The sequence below is a fragment of the Cnephaeus nilssonii genome (genome assembly GCF_951640355.1).
Source record: "Cnephaeus nilssonii genome assembly, chromosome: 6".
NCBI lineage: Eukaryota > Metazoa > Chordata > Mammalia > Chiroptera > Vespertilionidae > Cnephaeus > Cnephaeus nilssonii.
Window position 1 is genome coordinate 20,607,525 of NC_137077.1, and position 20,838 is coordinate 20,628,362.

Here is a 20,838-nt window from a genome sequence, read left to right on the forward strand (position 1 = left end):
GGCCCAGGGGCGGTGCCTCGTGGGCCTCTACCACTGAGGGTGTGGGGTGCTGTATGAGCACCATGCAGTTCTTCACTAGGGTCTCGGTGCGGACTGGTTTGCTGTTGGATGTGTTGTGGACGACATCAGCAATCCTTGTTTTGTGGGCACGACACTCCCAGCCCCAGGAGAAGTTGGCCACGTCCAACCTCAGGGTGAGGCACTTCTTGCTGCCTCCCCCGCACACAGACTGTGTGTATGCAGAAGGGGGGTGGGTGGGGGCGGTGGGGTTGGAGGGGGGCATGTTAGTGCTGGCAGCAAGGCGTCCAGGTTCATAGTTTCACTTCTTGTGGCGGGGCTTCCTCTTGCCCCCGGTCTTGTGTTGCTTGTGCCAGTTGTCCCAAGAGATGTTTATGGCTCAATGATGGCTGAGAACTAAATGGAGCCACTTTAAAATGGAGCCAGAGCCCTGGCTGGCTTAGCTCAGTGGATAGAGCGTCGGCCTGTGGACTGAAAGGTTCGATTCCTGGTCGAGGGCACATGCCTGGGTTGCAGGCTTGATCCCCAGTGTGGGGAGTGCAGAAGGCAGCCAGTCGGTGATCCTCTCTCATCATTGATGTTTCTATCTCTCCCTCCCTCTCCCTTCCTCTTTGAAATCAATAAAAATACATTAAAAAAATAAAATAAAAATAAAATGGAGCCAGAGCTGCCGTGCCAGAGGAACTGTACCCGTCTTATGCCTCAAACCTTTGGAATGTTAAAACAGGGCAAAATAACCTTTAACATACATATATATATATATACTAGAAGCCCGGTGCACGAAATTCGTGCACGGCGGGGGGTTGTCCCTCAGCCCAGCCTGTACCCTCTCCAATCTGGGACTCCTGGAGGGATGTCCGACTGCCCGTTTAGGCCCGATCCTGGTGGGATCGGGCCTAAACGGGCAGTCGGACATCCCTCTCACAATACAGGACTGCTGGCTCCCAACTGCTTGCCTGCCTGCCTTCCTGATTGCCCCTAACCGCTTCTGCCTGCCAGCCTCATCACCCCCTAACCACTCGGCTGCCAGCCTGGTTGATGCTTAACTGCTCCCCTGCCAGCCTGTTTGCCCCCAACTTCCCTCCTCTGCCAGCCTGGTCACCCCTAACTGCCCTCTCCTGCAGGGTTGATCACCTCCAACTGCCCTCCCTTACAAGCCTGGTCCCTCTCAACTGCCCTCCCTTACAGGCCTGGTCACTCACAACTGCCCTCCCTTGCAGGCCAGGTGCCTCCCAACTGCCCTCTCCTGCTGGCCATCTTGTGGTGGCCATCTTGTGTCCACATGGGGGCAGCTATATTGTGTGTTGGAGTGATGGTCAATCTGCATATTACTCTTTTATTAGATAAGATATATATATATATTGATTTCAGAGAGGAAAGAAGAGGGAGAGAGACAGAAACACCAATGCTGCAAGAGAATCAGTGATTGGCTGCCTCCTGCAGGCCCCATGCCCGGACACACAGGCAACAACAAGTGCGTGACACTGGCCTCCCTCCTGGTTCTGCCTAACTTTTTCCCTTGACTTTTGCATTTTCGCTTTGACATTTTCCCCTACAGGCAGAGGGTGGGGACCCCAGCCCCAGGCAGTGACGTTGGGGGCCGGCCCGGTCTGGGGTGTGGAGTCTCACTACCCAGCTGGCTTCCTGTCTCTTCCTGTAAGTGCGTCTCTGCAGGAGTGACAAGCACTCTCCCCAGCGGGGTCGTGGTGGCACAGCTCCCAGCCCGCACACAGGCACACCTGTCGGGGCAGCGAGAAGCAGAGGGGACTAAGGACGCAGGCCCAGAGGTAAGATGGGCAGACAGCTTCGTTCCTCTCAGCGGGTCGGTCCGGGAAGCGGGGAGAGCGCGGCAGCAGATGCGTTGGGACGTGCTGGACTCCCAGTTCTCCCACCGCAGGTCGGGGCACCTTCTCTTGCGTTTCATGAGCAGCCATCTCCCACCGGATCTGTGAGCTTCAAGAGGCCAGGGACTATGCCAAACCCCTCTCGGCATCCCCACCAGGCCCAGCCCCGTGCCCTGGCCAGGTGCTCCTCAGAGGGGTGCGGACTCAGCCTGCAAGGTCAGAGAAGACCCGGGACTTGAGGCCACCTCGGGCTGAGAAAAGCAGTGGACGGCAATTAACTATGGAGAGTGGAGACGATGACGATAGGGAGAGAGGGAAAAGAGAAAAAAGAGGACAGGAGGAGTGGGAAGGGGAGAGAAAGGATACATTAAGGGAGGAGGGGAGGAGGCCTATAAAAATAAATGAGAAGAGGAAAGAAAGGGAAACGCAAGAAAAAGAAGAGAAGTGGAATCTAGTGTAGAGGCAATTCTCCCAAAATCGATTTTCCCAATGACACCATCACCAAAAGTCACACCAGAAATCATCCTGGCGGCATTTCATAAGCCACACGATCGATGCATGCAGCCTGTTAATCATCTTTTCTGTTTATATGTACTTTGACATTTTTTGTCTACTTTTGTGCATTGTTAGGATTTTTTTTTGAAAAATATGTCTAAAGACTTCTCCTTTAACTAGCTTTAAAATGATGAAGGAAATGGAAAAGCTAACATTCTCCAAAAGGATTGACTTTGAGCTTTACGTGTGAAATGCTATAAAGAGGATAGAGACACATTTTTAGGTAAATATACATCTTGGGAATTATTGGCTCTACGAGAATCGGTTTTAGGTGTCTTAGCTGCTCTGAAAAAGAAGGCTAAGGGGCTAGCGAAGGATGTGCAGACCCCCGCCCTGCCCCAGGCTTGGCCGAGTGGGGGGGGGCACTCGGGAGCTGAGACCCCTCAAGATGGGACACCCTGTCCAACCCCACAGCCTCAGACCTTTTCTCCCCTAAGACCTCCTCGGCTCCCAGCCCTGGGCCCACGGCGTCCTCTGCCTGCCCTTCTGAGACTGGGAGCGGGCCTCCTCGGACAGTCAGATCCCACCAAATAATAACCAAATAACCTCCCTAATTCGGAGGTTTCGCCCTGGCTGGAGTCCCTGCACCTGGATGCCCTGCTCCGTGGGGCACCCGTTCAAGAGCACGAGGCCGCGAGCAGGACCTGATGGGGAGGATCACCACTTTGTCGTGTTTTGACAAATAATTTTGGGGCTGTTTCCACAAAATGGCCGCCTCGACCTCGGCTGGGAGGTTTCGAGAGGACAGGGCCAGAAATCACTCGCCAGATGAGTTCCCTCCGTCCGTGTGCGGGCACTTTGCCCAGAGGAGGTCGGTCTCAGAATAAAAGCTGCCCCCCCACCTGGTTCCAGGCAGAGCCTCTGGGCACCTGGGGCCTCACCTGGCCACGGCGGGGACAGGTGGCCGCCAGGGAGCTGGGGAGGCCCGGGCCTTGCCCAGTGTGGACCCTGAAGAAAAGTCTGTGGAATGAGAGAACGTTGATGAGGTGGGTGCCGGGAGGAGGCAGGTGGGGGCCCGGGTTTGTAAGGCTCTCAGGTTGATCTCTGTTCTGCAGCTTTCGGGGGACAGGGGGAGGAGGGGGGCACGGCTCCCCGCAACGTGGGCGTCTGAGGCAAAGGAGAGGATGGCGGAGGTTGCAGCCACTGAACCACAAGGGTCCCTCAGAGGGGTCATGGCATCTAGGAAGCTTACACGACGCAGTAGGCCGTGGAGAGGGTGTGCGGTGGGGGCACATCCGTGGCTGGGCCCAGGGGGCCGACTGGGGGCCGCGGGGAGCAGATGAAAGTGCCTGTGGGACCACAGACTGTCACTGTGGTGGGGCCGTGCCCTCTTCCTCTCCCCAGCCTCGCTCCTCATCCCATCTCGGGGGGCCCGGGGGAGGGCAGCAGGAACCTCAAGGGCTCCGAGTGTGCGGTGCGCGTTGCCATTTCGGTCTCATCGCCCCCTTGTTCTCCGGTCTCTCTTTTGGTCGACTGCGCCGCGCTCGGGCCTCGCCTCTCAGAATTTCTTCGTCTCTTTCCCTCGGCCTCCACCGTGCCGGTGCTCCCCTGGGCTTTGTGTGTGAGGGTGGATGGTGCAGAGTGCAGCGGCGGTGGCTTTAATGAGCTGCTCTGGGTCGCTCCTCACCTTGGCTTTCCCGCCCCTCCTCCCGGCGTCGGCCCCTGGGGCGTCGGTGTGTTTGTCCCAATCTGTGCTTTTCCCTTTGTCCACCCTGCAGCCTCCCCCCTGCATCCGCCCTCCGCTCCAGGCTGTGCTCGGCAGGCTCCCTGCAGATCAAAGCTTGCTGAAGCCTGCGTTCCTGCCAGAGGCCTGGATGCCTGTTTACCGGCCAGAAAGGGAATTGGAGCTTGGTGACGGAAAAGGAGAGGCGAGGGGCACTCCACCCCAAACCAGGAGAGTCAGAACCGCCTCCTGGTGCCTGAGGCACAGAGGCAGAGAGACACAAACGCAGGGAGTTGAAGATGGATGCATCCACGTGGGGAGGCACAGATACAGAAATGCAGGGGATGCCAGCAGAGAGACACTGCAGGGAGGGGGTGGGGGGGTGCGGTGAGAGGCGGCAGGGGTGAGGGGAGGAGAGAGAGACACCAGGATCTTGGGGACCAGCGAACCCTCCCAGCCTCTGGGGGGTGGGGGGGAGGTGTACAGGATGCTGCAGTACTGGGGCGGGGCGTGTCTGGGGAGAATGAGGATGTGGGGATCAAAGGCCAGCTCTCTGGGGTGGCAGCGGAAGCCCAAGGCACGAGAGCAAGCAGCAGCTGGAAACCCCTAGCCTCCTGCCTCAGCTGAGCTGGGGGGGGGGGGGGGGGGGTTGGGGCAGTGCCGGGAGCTGGAGGCAAGAGGGGCCCTCTGCACAGCCCGGGGTCATGGCGTGGGGAAGAGAAAGGACCACCGTTTGGGGGAAGGTCAGGGATGTCCCAGCTTCCTCTCGCATCTCAGCTGGATTTGGGCCCCTGGGAAGTGACATCCCCTGGGAGACCCCGTCACTCTCTGCTCACCAAAGACACCGTGAGTGTCCTGTTTCCCTGGGAGAGGGGCAGCGAGAGCCACTCAGATGTGCCCACTCTCTCACCCCAGCCTTCCCCTCCACACCTCCCGGCCCCAAGCTAACTTGTAAACAACTGCACCCCATGACCTGCCTCCTTCCTTTCTGAACCCTCCTTCCTGACATCTCTTCCTATTTCCCTGGTTAAAAATAAATAAATAAATAAAAAATTCTATCTGTTAGATCGCCGAAGGAGGAACGTAGGAGGCCAGAACGGTGAGGGATTACGAATTTATTCGATCATCCGCACACCAGGTGGCTGAGCCCCAGATGGCTCCCGCACCCCAGTGATGGGAGCCAGCAGTTTTTAAAGGACTCTAGGCGGGCTTTTTCTGGGTGGAGAATTCTCCATGCAGGTCCAGATTTTGGGAAGTCTGGAGGGGAGAGATAATGGTCTTAGCAAGTGGATTGTGGTCTAAGCAAGTGGAATGTCCATTGTGAAGTGGTCTAAAGGTCAGTTGTTGGATCAAACCTAACATTCCAGCCTTTTTGTTTTATGGAATAGGGATGAAGGTCATATATTCTGTAATTACTTGCTGCTGAGTCTGAACTTGGAGATCACAGAGCATTGGCCTTTGATTGTAGTCAGCTGGGAATGTTGTATAGCTCCCTCCTGGTTGGAGCATCATGATCTCCCTGAGAGACTGGTTGGTGAAGGCTCCAAAGCGGTCCTGCCATCACAGTCGTTACCCGAGGCTCTGACCTGGTGATGTAAGTCTGTGGGGCCCTGTCAGGGCCTGGGCAGCTTCAGTCTTCGTGGCCAGTCCCAGGAGGTCTGGGAGCTCCAAACCGGATCCAGAGGGCGGCCATGCTGGACCGGCTTAGGTCTGACCCGGAGGGGCCAGACTACAGTCTGATTTCCAGGGGCCTTCCCTTCCACACCTTGGGCAGGACCCAGGCGGGGGTCTCGGGTTTGAGCAGGACTGGGCTCAGGGTCCATCCTGGTTGCATTTGAAGCATGGGACCGAGGAGGCTTAGCCCCTGACTCACCCTCGGTAGGAGGACCGGCCCTTCGTTTGGGGTTCATGAGAGTGGAGGCTTGGAGCTGGAGGGCCTACTCTGGGCCTAAGCCTTGGCCTGATCTCACCTTTGTTTTTGGATTTGGGTCTCCTTGTCTCTATTATTAAAGACCCGTAAAGGTCAGGTTAACGAGGTCTTTTTGAGGGGTTTGTGGACCTGTGTCTATTTTTCGAAGTTTGTGGCATATGTTGGGGGCTGATTGGGATATAAAATGGGTGTTCAGAAGAAGGGCTCCCTCTGGGGAGGTGGGGGTCTAAGGAGGTAAATTTCTGGAAGGCCTCTGTGAGGAGGAAGAGAAAGAGAGCTGGGTTTTCGTGAGGGCCCTGAGTGATTTCATTAAGTTTGTCATGACTGACCACAGTGTCCTCCGTTCCTGCTGCCTCCCTCAGGGGTAGAATGGGCGCGGGAATGGAAGAGGCTGTTGAGGAGGGTGGTCTTTGGGTGGCCCGAGAGCCAGTGTTAGGAAAAGGCTGTTTTGGCGCTTGCATTCTTGGGATTTGGGCTCTCAGGGGCCGGGGAGAAGGTGGTTGCTGGTCAGGAGGGTCTGGGTTTTGGGAACCTATTGCAGGTGAGGGAGGGGATGTGTAAGAGGGTGGAGGTCGGTGGTCTGCTGGGTCAAAAGTAGATTCAGAATCAGAAGTGTTAGGGGTATGGTGTTTTGTGTGAAGGAGAAAGATCTGATGGGTAGAGCAGGACTGAGAGAGAGGACTGGGACTGAAGGTGCAAAAGGGAATCTCTGACCATTTCCATTGCAGTGACAGCAATTATGTTAAATTATGTCTGAAGGTCAGTTCCCAGGGGAGGGGGTATCGATTCAATTCTTTGATCAGACCTAACCCTATCAAGCCCCTACCATGTGCTTGGCCCTGGGTAATTATTCTTTCAGGCAGATCGAGTGACTGGAGAGCGCTTTTTAAAAAATCTTCCCCTGCCCTGGCTGGTTGCTAGGTGGTTAGAGCATCGGCCCTCAGACCGAGGAGTCCCAGGTTCAATTCCTGGTCAGGGCCATGTTCCCCAGTCCCAGTGGGGGCACGTGGAGGAGGCAACTAGTCCATGTATCTGTCTCATGTTGGTGTCCCCGCCCCCCTGTCCCCCCCCCCCCCCCCGCCACTTCCACTCTCTCTGAAAATCAATGGAAAAAATTGGATGAGGATTTAAAAAAAAAGTCTCCTCCCAGACCTCATCAGGAGCCCCCAGCCCCCAGCCCCCCTCTCTTAACTCCCAACTCTCCTCGAACAGCCCTACCACCTCTGCACACCTGGGGGGGGAAGCCCCTTCCCCTTTCTTTCATCTAATTCACGGTTTTCAGATTCAAGTGTGTGTCAGTCACCTGGGGGTTTGTGAAAGCAGACTGCTAGACCCACCCCCAGCTTCTGATTCAGCAGGTCTAGGGTGGGGCCTGAGACTTTGCATTTCTAACCAGTTCCCACAGACGCTGCTGCCGCTGGGGACCTGGACCCACACTTGGAGAATCGCTGCTCTAACCTAATGCTACCCCTTCCTCAAGGGCGATTCAGAACTTACCTGCAGCTGCCCTCCCCCCACCCCCCCTCCGCAACCAGCGACCACAGAGCCGGCTCCTGCTCTGTCATCGAATGCTGAAACAGCCCCTGGGAGTCCCGAGAGGGTCGGTCTGCTGGTGCACAGGGCTTTACCTTCTGCTGTTGCTCTCCCTGGCCCTCACACTCCATCAGGCCCCAAGTCCTGGGAACCTCACCTTACGTCCATCTCTTTCCCACACCTCACCGCCGCTGTCTGAGTTCAGGCCTCCCCTTCCCTGGCAGGGTTGTTTCAATCCTGACTCCTGTGCTTGCCCTCCTCCCACTCATCTTTCACGCGGCACATCCTCCTGCTCAGATCATGCTGATCTGTCCAATTTTAGTAGGCGCTGCTGAAGCCACCGCGGTGGGTACTTGTGACAGCCTGTAGATGCCCGGCCTGCGACAGTGGACAAAACATTCACACCACTAACGAGCCATTTTGCAAATCTAATCATGTCCTTCTCTACATAAAACCCTCCACTGGTTCCCCAGGGCACAGGGTCCGGTCCCAGAATCCCAGAGGGGCATTTAAAAACCTTCCTGACCTGCCCTAACCAGTTTGGCTCAGTGGATAGAACATCGGCCTGCCGACTCAAGGATCCCAGGTTCGATTCCTGTCAAGGGCATGTACCTTGGTTGCGGGTACATCCTCAGTAGGGGGTGTGCAGGAGGCAGCTGATTGATGTTTCTCTCTCATAGATGTTTCTAACTCTCTCTCCCTCTCCCTTCCTCTCTATAAAAAATCAATTTAAAAAAAATAATAAAACAACCTTCATGACCTGGCATGGCTCCCTGGTCTCAGTCCCCACCAATTTGCTACTTTCTTTTTTTTTTTTTTTTTTCTATATTGTTTCTTTTTTTTTTTTATTGAGGTATTATATGTGTACATATCTTACCATTACCCCCCCCACCCCACACCCACACATGCCCTCACCCCCCAGAGTTTTGCGTCCATTGTTTATGCTTATATGCATGCATACAAGTCCTTCGTTTGATTTCTTATCTACCCCCCCTCTCCCTAACTTTCCCCCTGTAATTTGAAAGTCTATTTGTTGCTTTAATGTCTCTGTAACTATCTTTTTGTTCATCAGTTTATAATGTTCTTTATTATCCATAAATGAGTGAGATCATGTGGTATTTTTCTTTCATTGACTGGCTTATTTCACTTAGTATAATATTCTCCAATTCCATCCAGGTTGCTGCAAATGATGAGAATTCCTTCTTTTTTATGGCAGCATACATAGTATTCCATTGTGTAGATGTACCACAGTTTTCTGATCCAGTCATCTGCTGACGGGCACCTAGGCTGTTTCCAAATCTTAGCTATTGTAAATTGTGCTGCTATGAACATGGGGGTGCATATATCTTTTCTGATTTGTGTTTCTAGTTTCTTTGGATATATTCCCAGGAGTGGGATTACTGGGTCAAATGGGAGTTCCATTTTCAGTTTTTTGAGGAAACTCCATACTGTTCTCCACAGTGGCTGCACCAGTCTGCATTCCCACCAGCAGTGCACGAGGGTTCCTTTTTCTCCGCATCCTCGCCAACACTTGTCGTTTGTTGATTTGTTGATGATAGCCATTCTGACAGGTGTGAGATGGTACCTCATTGTTGTTTTGATTTGCATCTCTCGGATAATAAGTGACTTTGAGCATGTTTTCATGTGTCTCTTGGCCTTCCTTCTGTCTTCTTTTGAAAATATTCTGTTTAGGTCCGTTGCCCATTTTTTTATTGGATCATTTATCTTCCTTTTATTAAGTTGCATAAGCTGCCTGTAGATGTTGGAGATTAAACCTTTATCAGTGCTAGCATTTGCAAATATGTTCTCCCATGCAGTGGGCTTTCTTGTTGTTTGGTTGATGGTTTCTTTTGCTGTAAAAAAGCTTTTTATTTTGATGTAGTCCCATTTGTTAATTTTCTCTTTAGCTTCCATTGCCCTAGGGGCAGTGTCAGTGAAAAAGTTCTTTTGGCATATGTCTGACATTTTGCTGCCTGTGGATTGCTCTAGTATTTTTATGGTTTCCCGTCTTATGTTTAAGTCCTGTATCCATTTTGAGTTTATTTTTGTGTATGGCGTAAGTTGGTGATCAAGCTTCATTTTTTTGCATGTATCTGTCCAATTTTCCCAACACCATTTATTGAAGAGACTGTCTTTATTCCATTGTATGTTCATGCCTCCTTTGTCAAATATTAATTGAGCGTAGTGGTTTGGGTCAATATCTGGATTCTCTATTCTGTTCCATTGATCTATATGTCTGTTCTTGTGCCAGTACCAGGCTGTTTTGAGAACAGTGGCTTTGTAATACAGCTTGAAATCTGGTATTGAGATCCCTCCTACTTTATTCTTCTTTCTCAGGATTGCTGTGGCTATTCGGGGTCTTTTTTTATTCCAGATGAATTTTTGGAGAGTTCTTTCAAGGTCTGTGAAATATGCCGTTGGTATTTTAATGGGGAGTGCATTGAATCTATAGATTGCTTTGGGTAGTATGGACATTTTAATGATGTTGATTCTACCAATCCATGAACATGGTATGTTCTTCCATCTGTTTACGTCTTCCTCTATCTCTTTTTTCAGTGTCCTGTAGTTTTCCGCGTATAGGTCTTTTACCTCCTTAGTTAAGTTTATTCCTAGGTATCTTAATTTTTTTGGTGCGATGGTAAATGGGATTTCTTTTTTAGTCTCTTTTTCTTTAAGTTCACTATTGGTGTATAGAAATGCCATAGATTTCTTGGCGTTAATTTTGTATCCCGCTACATTGCCAAATTCATTTACTAAGTCTATTAGTTTTTTGATGGAGTCTTTTGGGTTTTTTACGTACAATATCATGTCATCTGCAAATAAGGACAGCTTCACTTCTTCTTTTCCAATTTGGATGCCTCTTATTTCTTCTTCTTGCCTAATTGCGGTAGCTAATACTTCCAGTACTATGTCAAACAGGAGTGGTGAGAGTGGGCATCCCTGTCTTGTTCCTGTTCTTAGGGGAAATGGTTTTAGTTTTTGCCCATTGAGTATGATGTTTGCTGTGGGTTTATCATATATAGCTTTTATTATGTTGAGGTATGATCCTTCTATTCCCACCTTGTTGAGAGTTTTTATCAAGAAAGGGTGTTGGATTTTGTCAAATGCTTTTTCTGCATCTATTGATATGACTATGTGGTTTTTATCTCTCAATTTGTTTATGTGATGTATCACATTTATTGATTTGCGGATATTGTACCATCCTTGCATTCCTGGGATAAATCCTACTTGGTCATGATGTATAATCTTTCTGATGTATTGCTGGAGCCGATTTGCTAGGATTTTGTTGAGAATTTTGGCATCTATGTTCATGAGGGATATTGGTCTGTAATTCTCTTTCATTGTGTTGTCTTTATCTGGTTTTGGTATTAGGGTGATGCTAGCTTCATAGAAGGAGCCTGGAAGTGTTCCTTCCTCTTGAATTTTTTGGAATAGTCTGAGGAGGATAGGTTTTAGTTCTTCCTTGAAAGTTTGGTAAAACTCTCCTGTGAAGCCGTCTGGCCCCGGGCTTTTGTTTGCCGGAAGCTTTTTGATGACTGCTTCAATTTCGTCCATAGTTATTGGGCTATTGAGCTGTTTAGATTCTTCCTGATTGAGTTTTGGAAGGTTGTATTTGTCTAGGAATATGTCCATTTCCTCCAGGTTGTCCAGTTTGTTGGAATAGAGTTGTTCGTAGTATTTTGTAACAATCCTTTGTATTTCGTCAGGGTCTGTTGTTATTTCACCTCTTTCATTTCTGATTTTGTTTATTTGGGTCCTCTCTCTTTGCTTCTTGGCGAGCCTGGCTAGAGGTCCATCAATCTTGTTTATCTTTTCAAAGAACCAGCTCTTGGTTTTGTTGATCTTATGTATTGTTTCTTTGGTCTCTATGTCGTTTATCTCCGCTCTGATCTTTATTCTTTCTTTCCTTCTGCTTACACTGGGCTTTTCTTGTTGCTCTCTCTCTAACTCTTTGAGTTGTTTGGTTAGGTAATTTATTACCATTGTTTCTGGTTTTTTTGCAGTAGGCTTGTAGAGCTATGAACTTCCCTCTCAGGACTGCTTTCGCTGTGTCCCATAGATTTTGGATTGTTGTGTTTTCATTGTCATTTGTTGCCATGATGTTTTTTATTTCTTCCTTGATGTCTTTGGTAACCCAGTCATGGTTTAATAGCATGCTGTTTAGTCTCCATGTGTTTGATTTCTTTGGGTTGTTTTTATTGTAGTTGATTTCCAGTTTTATGCCACTGTGATCTGAGAAGAAGCTTGATATGATTTCTATCTTCTTGAATTTGGAGAGACTTTGCCTATGTCCTAACATATGGTCTATCTTTGAAAATGTCCCATGTGCACTTGAGAAGAATGTATATTCTGTGGCTTTGGGATGAAATGTTCTGAAGATGTCGATTAATTCCATCTGGTCTAGTGAGTCATTTAGGATTGATGTTTCTTTGCTGATTTTTTGTTTAGAGGATTTGTCCAATGGTGATAGTGGGGTATTGAAGTCTCCTACTATAATTGTATTGCTGTCAATCTCTCCTTTGATTTCTTCCAGGAGTTCTTTAATGTATCTTGGTGCTCCTGTGTTGGGTGCATATATGTTTACCAGAGTTATTTCTTCTTGTTGGATTTCTCCTTTTAGTATTATGAAGTGGCCTTCATTATCTCTTGTTATGTCCTTCACTTTGAGATCTAATTTGTCAGATATAAGTATTGCTACCCCAGCTTTTTTTTCATTTCCATTCGCCTGGAAAACCTTTTTCCATCCCTTTACTCTCAGTCTGTATGCGTCCTTTTTTTTGAGGTGGGTTTCCTGTAGACAGCAGATATATGGGTTTTGTTTTCTTATCCAATCTGTTACCCTGTGTCTTTTGATTGGGGCATTCAATCCATTTACATTTAAAGTTATTATTGATAGGCACTTATTTGTCACCATTTTTATTCTATACCCCTGTGTTCCTTCTTTGCTTCCTAGTTCTTTCTTTCTTTCTTTTTTTTTTTTTTTTCAATTTGCTACTTTCTCGGTCTTTTTCTGATGGCAGCTGGCAGAGACCCCACCCCTGGCCTGGGCACAGCACTGTGTGGCCCATGCTGGTGGGGGTCTGCTTAGAGACATGCTCGTCCACATCCCTGGCTTGGTTGTAGGTTCCTGAAGGGAGAGATTGCCTATCATCCCTGTAAGCCCCAGGCCCAATAAATGCCAGCTGCCTGATGATGAGTGTCTCCCTCAGGCTCTGCCCCTTCTTCAGGGGAAGACCCAGGTCCCTACCTGCCTCAGCAAGGCCACAATGCACCAGGGAACTTCTTTTAGGCACCTGCTCCTGCTGCTGCAACTGGGTGAGTGCTCAGACTTGGGGTGTGGGTGCAGGTGGCCTGGGAGGAGGGGCTGATTGAGAAATGAAAAGGTGGGGGATGGGGCGGAGGTGGGGCAGTGACTAGCTCAAGGCCTGACCTTCTTCTTTTCCACCTAGCACTGCTCCTAGGAGCCACTCAGGGGAGGGAAGTGGTGCTGGGTAAGGCAGGGGGCGAGGTGGACCTGCCCTGCAAAGCTTCCCAGAAGAAGAACATGCCATTCATCTGGAAAGATTCTCAAGGAATCATGATTCTGAGCACTCACATCCACACCGGGACTTCAAATTGGCTTACAAGTAGGTTGGCCCGCTCCCCATTCCGGAAGAAAGAATTAGGAATTGAACATCCCTGGTGTCAGAGCTCTGCTCCTAGTAACTTCTGGGATCCCAGAGGTTTCAGGGTGACAGAGACCCAGGTACATGTGTCAATTTTAAGTGATAATTATAACATTGTTTTTAGGAGTTCTTTTTTTTTTTTTTTTTATCCTCACCTGAGGATATGAGGATATGTTTTTTATTGATTTTAGATGCCGGGGTTCTTGTCCCAGTGTTACAAAGGGTTCAGCAATCTGCAGAAAGGAGCTGATGTGTAGATTAAGAAGGAGTCCAAAGATGAAAGATAATTTATTTTATTTATTTATTTATTTATTTATTTATTTATTTATTATTAAGGTATTATATGTGTACATATCTTACCATTGTCCCCCCCCCACCCCACACCCATACATGCCCTCACCCCCCAGAGTTTTGCGTCCATTGGTTATGCTTATATGCATGCACACAAGTCCTTCGGTTGATCTTTTATCGCCCTCACCTCTCCCTAACCTTCCCCCTGTAATTTGACAGTCTGTTTGATGCTTTACTGTATCTATCTTTTTGTTCATCAGTTTATAATATTCTTTATTATCCATAAATGAGTGAGATCATGTGGTATTTTTCTTTCATTGACTGGCTTATTTCACTTAGAATAATGTTCTCCAATTCCATCCAGGTTGCTGCATATGATGAGAATTCCTTCTTTTTTATGGCAGCATAGTATTCCATTGGAAAGATAATTTTTTAAAAAAATATTTTTTATTGATTTTTTTACAGAGAGGAAGGGAGAGGGATAGAGAGTTAGAAACATCAATGAGAGAGAAACATCAATCAGCTGCCTCCTTCACACCCACTACTGGAGATGTGCCCGAAACCAAGATACATGCCCTTGACCGGAATCGAACCTGGGACCCTTCAGTCCACAGGCCAGTGCTCTATCCACTGAGCCAAACCGGTTAGGGCCGAAAGATAATTTTGAAAGGCATTGGGGGTCAGAGGAGCTTCAGCTAAAGGAACTGAAGACTACCCCTTGTCTAAGGACCCCATGCTATTTATTAACACAATTTGTCCTAAGGCAAGGTGGAGACATACATTTCAAATGGTATATTTAAAAAATAAATAAAAATAAATAAATAAATAAAAAGGCACAAAAGGATATATAGTGAAAAGCCCCCCTCCCACACCTTTCTCAAGGGTATTCACTTCCTATCCCACAGGGGCAACCAAGGTTACCATTTTATTATGCTTACTTCTAGAAATATTTGTTCATATACAAGGTAGATACATAGATAAAGAGAGATAAATTTCCGACTCCTTTTAAAACTATATATATATATTTTTATTGATTTCAGAGAGGAAGGGAGAGGGAGAGAGAGATAGAAACATCAATGATGAGAATCATTCATTGGCTGCCTCCTGCACGCTCCACACTGGGAGTCGAGCCCACAACCCAGGCATGTGACCGGAATCAAACTATGACCTCCTGGTTCATAGGTCAACACTCAACCACTGAGCACGCAACAAGGCTCCCACTCCTTTTTTTAGAAAAATATTTTATTGACTTTTTACAGAGAGGAAGGGAGAGGGATAGAGAGTTAGAAACATCGATGAGAGAGAAACATCGATCAGCTGCCTCCTGCACACCCCCCACTGGGGATGTGCCCGCAACCAAGGTACATGCCCTTGACCAGAATCGAACCTGGGACCTCTCAGTCCGCAGGCTGATGCTCTATCCACTGAGCCAAACCGGTTTTGGCTCCCACTCCTTTTTAAACAAATGGTAGCCTATTTAATATCTTGCTTTATTCAGTTAGTGATGTTTCTTAGATATTATTCCATCTTAGTATATAAAGAGCTTCCTCATTCTTCTTTCATAGCAACCCATTGAATGGGTGAACTATAATTTAACCTATCCTTTCTTGGTAGTCATTTAGTTTTGTATGTGCACTTGGAATTCTGGTATATATTATAAATTACTTTCCAAAGAATTTATACGGGTTTATGTTCCTGCCATCATTGTGTCAAGAAGAGTTTGGGCAACTACTTAATCTCTCTGAGCTTCAGTTTCCTTATCTGCAAAGTAGGCAGAACAGTACCTATTTGTTGGTTGTTGTGCAGATTATTTGGGATGGCGCATGTAAAGTGTTTGGCATGTAGGAGCTGGTGTTTTCTAAATATGATGTTACTTTATTTTGGATTATTGAGATATTGTCTGGCCAGGTAAATTAATGTGATGGGATCTCCTCGCCAGCCTGGGGTTCTCTGACTAGGACAAGGACAGATTCTGCAGGAAATTAGTAATTCAGATGAGAAGAGTTGTGAGCTCTGCCTTCACCAGGGTTACCGTGTCTCCAGAATACCCCAACCTCCTCCCTATGACTTCTACTCCCAGATCCCTCCAAGCTGAGAAATCGTGTCGAGTCAAAAAAAACCGTGTGGAACCAAGGATCCTTTCCTCTGGTCGTCAAGAATCTTGAGATAACAGACTCAGGGATTTACAGCTGTACAGTGGAGAACAAGGCAACAGAAGTGGAACTTGTGGTGTTCAAATGTGAGTAGGGCAGACAGGGGTGCGGACACCTCCGGCCAATCACCCTCCCCTTCCCTCCCATCCCTGCACCCAAACCAGGGCCAAACTAGCTGTCAGTATTTCAATAGCCCAGAGCCAAATGAGACTGACCACCACCTCTCCTCAAACCCTCCTCAAGCCTTGGGTCAGACATGGGGGAGAGGAAAAGACCTAAAGAGAGGGAAGGAGAAGGGCAAGGAGCCAGAAGAAAGAGGGGGAGACAAGGAAAGGGAGGAGAAGGAGGAGGATGGAAGTGGGGAAGAAGAAGAGGGAAGCCCTGCCTAGGGCTGGGGGTGGGCAGCTGGGCGCTGACCGAGAGAAGGATGTTGGGACAGGGGGAATGGAGGCACTCTTCGTTTTCTGGCTTCTTCCCTTCTCCTTGGGGATAGAGTGTGTGTGACACAGGTGACCTGCTCCCTCCACAGTGAATGCCAACTTGGATATCCATCGTCGCATCCAATTGCTGCAGGGGCAGAGCCTGACCCTGACCTTGGAGAGCCCCTCTGGTAGAAACCCTTCAGTAGAATGGAAAGGTCCAGGGAATAAAGAGCGGAATAGGGGCAAGAGCCTCTCACTGTCCCAGCTGGAGATGCAGGACAGTGGCACCTGGACATGCACCGTCTCCCAGGACACAGAGAAACTGGTGTTCGAGATAAACATCTTGGTGCTGGGTAAGAGCTGCTCCTCTCTCCTGCAGACCCGCCCCCTCCCCCCCCACCCCCCTCAAAGGCTGACAGACCCTCTCTCTGCTCTCATTGCTCTGCTCCTGGGTCTGGTACTAGAGGACAGAGCCAAGCACCCCTAAAGCTGAAGTCTATCCTAGGGATACACTGGGCCCTCTCTTCCTCAGGGTGGTGGACATGGAGGAAGGAAGGGAGATGGGATGGCAGGATGTGAGGGCCACACAGACCCCTGAAGGAGGTCCCAGAGGAGGAGTGTCAAGGACACCTATTTTCTGTTGCCTCCACTGCCCACTCCCCCACCAATTTGCAAATCCACTTACTCACTCGGGGATACTAACCAGCCATGAGGAAATGCTACATTCACCTTTAGAATCCTGAGCTAGGCACGGGAGGGGTAGAGGTGGGGGGGCCAGAACGCAGGTCTTGTCCTCTGTGGGTGCTTGTGTGACACAAGGTGGGGTAATGTCTGGACTTGGATTCAAATCCTGGCTCTGACAACCTTGGACAAGTTATTGAACCTCTGTGCCTTGGATTCTGTAAAACGGGGATGATGCTCACCGTGATGTACCTACCTTGTGGTGTTACGCTAAGAATTAATGCAATGTAAGGCCCTTAGAACAGAGCCTGGCACATAGTAAACCTATGTAAGTGTTTGCTCTTATCTTGTGAAGGGTGCTAACTTAAGCACCTAGGAAATGCAGGCCAGCCCAGCTCGCTCAGACATTGAGTGTCGACCCAGGCGCCAAAAGGTCACCGGTTCAATTCCAGGTCAGGGCACATGCCTGGTTTGTGGGCTCCATCTCCAGTAGGGGTGCATGCAGGAGGCAGCCGATTGATGATGTTTCTCTTTCATTGATGTTTCCCTCTCTCTCCAACAATCAATAAAACCATATTAAAAAAAGAAAGAAAGAAATGCAGGCCAAAGACCCTCTGTGCTCCAGGGATCCTAAGGAGGGAGAGGACCCCTCTGCCTGGGCTGTTCTATGAGGGATTCCAGGGGGAAGAGGAACATGCTGGGGTGGAGAGATGAGAGAGAAGATTAGAGAGATAGATGGGAATTTAGGGGCCTGAAATGACAACCTGGGTATTTGGATGCACCTGGTCCCCTTCCATCTTTTTGCTGCCCCCACCACGTGCCTACCCCACTTTGTACACCCTCATCATTCTATCTCCTTCTAACCCAGGTTCTCTCCCTTCCTACCTCCAGCTTTCCAGAAGGTCCCTGACACAGTCTATACAAAAGTGGGGGAGCCCGTGGAGTTCTCCTTCCCACTTACCTTTGAGGATGAAAACCTGGTCGGGGAGCTGAGGTGGCAGGAGGAGGGGACCTCCTCCCTTCAGTCCTGGATCACCTTCTCCTTGGAGAACAGAAAGGTGTTGGTGAAGACGGTTAGCAAAGACCGGAAGATCCAGCTGAAGCCGACACTGCCGCTCCACTTCAGCCTGCCCCAGGCCTCGCTTCAGGACGTTGGTTCTGGACACCTGACCCTGAATCTCAGCCAGGGGCAGTTGCATCAGAAAGTGAACCTCGTGGTGATGAGAAGTGAGGAGCCGGGCTGAGAAGGGGAAGACGGGACAGGAGGACAGGAGGTGGAGGGGCCTGACCCAGGGCTCCTTCTAAGGCAGGACAGGCCCCCATAGGGATGCCTATAAGCCGTGGTGGTCTGATGGGGCTGATGGAGGGCCCACTGGTTTGGGGCAGATTTTAAACTAAAACTGGAATCCATATGTCCTTCCCTGACATCTGTGAGCCAGCCTAGGGCACATTCCACTGAGAATCCCCAAAGGGCATATGCTGACAACCAGGGTTCTAGTTCAGTCTCTGTGCCCCCACCCCCACCATGACACTGGCTAAGCCCCCTACCTCTGTGTGTCTGCTTTCTACTAATGAGGAGGACAGAATTTGCTCTGAGTGTCCTAGTGATGATGACAATGTCAGGCTCCACACTGAGTTCTTCACTTCTCTATTTCCTTAATCACCATAACAACTCCACAAGCAATAATGGCTACTACTTGATGCTTCCTACATGCCAAGCCCCATTTAAGAGCTCTACAAGTACTTGTGCATTAATAACTGTCTGGGGCTCAGGTTGCTAAGATACTTGCTCAGAGACACAGACCATACACATTGGGGCTTGGATTTGAATCCAAGACTGTTCTGTCGGACCTCAAAAGCTGTGTTTTCTCTGTTAAATCTGTATGAAAGTGTGCTTTGAGATGCTGAAAGAGGAACTTTTGGTTGTTCTATTGATTCCCCGTAGAGCATGAAGGTGCCAAGAACCCAGAGGTGCAGGCTCCTAACCTCAGGCTCTTGTCCCTCTACAGTGACTAAGTCCCAGAACCAAGTGACCTGTGAGGTGCTGGGGCCCAGCTCCCCCAAGCTGATGCTGAGCTTGAAGCTGCACAACCAGTCTACAAAGGTCTCAAACCAGGAGAAGCTGGTGCAGATGCTGGACCCTGAGGTGGGGATGTGGCATTGTCTACTGACTGACAAGGACCAAGTCCTGCTGGAATCCAGTGTTGAGTGTGAGTGAGGCCTAACCCCAAGCCCCTGCCTCCTCAGCTGTGGGACCTTCCCAGGGTTGGCAAAGAAAACCCAGAGTCCCAGCCTCCCCACTCTCCTGAGATAGGTGGGTTATGTGCGTGGTGCCCGGACACATGGGGTGATAAGATGAAGTAGGGTATGATCCTGGACCCTAGGTACCCACCTGGAGTCCTGAAAGTTCCCAGCTCCCCAAGGTCTGCAGCCCATGAATGGGGCCCACCTGACCAAGAGTCCCCATCCTTGCTCCTTTTCTAACCCAGCCACCAGCACTCGCGCGCGCGCGCGCGCGCGTGTGTGTGTGTGTGTGTGTGTGTGTGTGTGTGTAAGGCACATAGAATGGACCACTGCTCCTAGCTCCCCAGAGTGCCCTGTAGTCTTTAAACCTTAAAAACCCTTCCCCAGCCTTTCCCCTCCAGCCCGGTGGCCCGTGAGAGCCCAGAGGATCCTCCCCCATCTCCCAGCCCCAGCATCAGACCCAAGTGTGGATGGGCAGCCAGGCCTTCCTCAGGCCTCCAGAGTGCGGCGCCCAGAGGGAAGGTAATGAGCTGAGCACACCTCTCTTCTCTCTTGCAGTTTTGCACTCAGAGTTAACCCAGGCCTGGCCAAAGCTCCTGGCCATTGTGCTGGGGGCAGTAGGCGGCTTTCTGATTTTCACGGCGTTCTGTATCTTCTGCTGTGTCAAATGCTGGCACCGAAGGGTGAGTGAACCTCCTCAGACCCCGATACCCCTCCCCCCCACACACACACATAGCGACTAGGGTGTCCTGGTATGTGACCTGCTTCTGCTCTGTTTCTCTCTGCCCACCATCGAGTTCCCTTATTGCAGACTGGGCTCTGTCCCAGATCCCAGGGAGGGAGAGGCAGGAAGGAGCAGAGAGTCAACTCTGGGACAGATGGCCTCAGCCACAGTATCTGCTTCTCCTCTCCCAGCTTTCCCCACTCCCCCCTCCAAGGGGCACCTCCCTCCTGGAGGCCTGGGACCCTCACTACTCCCCTCCTTCTTCCTGGACAGCGCCAGACAGAGCGGACGTCTCAGATCAAGAGACTCCTCAGTGAGAAGAAGACCTGCCAATGCCCCCAGTAAGGAACTTGGCGGGGAGTGGGGCGGGGGGGGGGGGGGCGGTGAGGATGAAGTGGGGGTGAGAATGGGGGGAGAGGAGGAGGGGGAGGAGGGATGCAGATGAGGAGATGGGGGCTAAGGGAGGTGGTGGAGGGGAGAGAAGGGTACAGAGGGATGGCTGAGGAGGTAGGAAGCAGGCAGAAGGTGGAGGGAGGATGTGGCCCAGAGGCCATTACCAAACTGGAAGAGAAGAGGGGCCATGGAGGTCCTAGAACTCAAAGGAGTTGGGGAGGAAGAGCCTTGCTCCCCTTTTGCTTTTTTCCCCTCCAGCCGGTTCCAGAAGACATGCAATCTCATTTGAGGCACGGGGCCAGGGGGAGCTTCCCACTTGCAGCCTCCTCAGCTGTCTACCCTGCGTTTCCTGTTGGGCTCCGGGGCCTGCGGACCAGATGAATGTAGCAGATCCCAGCGCCTTTGCCATCTCCTGCTCTCCTTGTCCACAGCTGGCCATTGGGTCTCCTCCTCCAGAGGCTTACTCACACCACCGCTCCCCCATTCCCTCTTCTGTGGAACCCTAGCCCTTCTTTGATTACTTCTTCTCAACTCTGTCCCTCACAGCCCACTTGGATCCCAGGGGAGCACTCAGGACCAGCCCTGCCTGGCCTGGAGTGTGAGGCTGGGTGACTGAAGCACAAAGCACAGGACTGTCATCTTACAGGAGAGAACCTTGGGACAGGGAGTAGGCCAAGGTCACACAGCCCATCCAGGACAGGTCCAGATCTAACCGCTCCAC

The 20,838-nt window shown here is 50.2% G+C and overlaps 1 protein-coding gene across 1 annotated transcript; it reads left to right on the forward strand.

Moving 5' to 3' along the window:
* Positions 1–12,810: 12,810 nt before the first annotated feature.
* Positions 12,811–20,482, forward strand: CD4 (CD4 molecule; the record flags this gene model as incomplete). Its single annotated transcript, XM_079775683.1, has 9 exons — positions 12,811–12,859; positions 12,994–13,170; positions 15,581–15,739; positions 16,183–16,428; positions 17,648–17,983; positions 18,766–18,966; positions 19,559–19,683; positions 19,998–20,065; positions 20,376–20,482. 9 exons carry the CDS (start codon positions 12,811–12,813, stop codon positions 20,404–20,406), a joined length of 1,392 nt encoding a protein of 463 aa, XP_079631809.1. The 3' UTR covers positions 20,407–20,482.
* Positions 20,483–20,838: the final 356 nt, after the last annotated feature.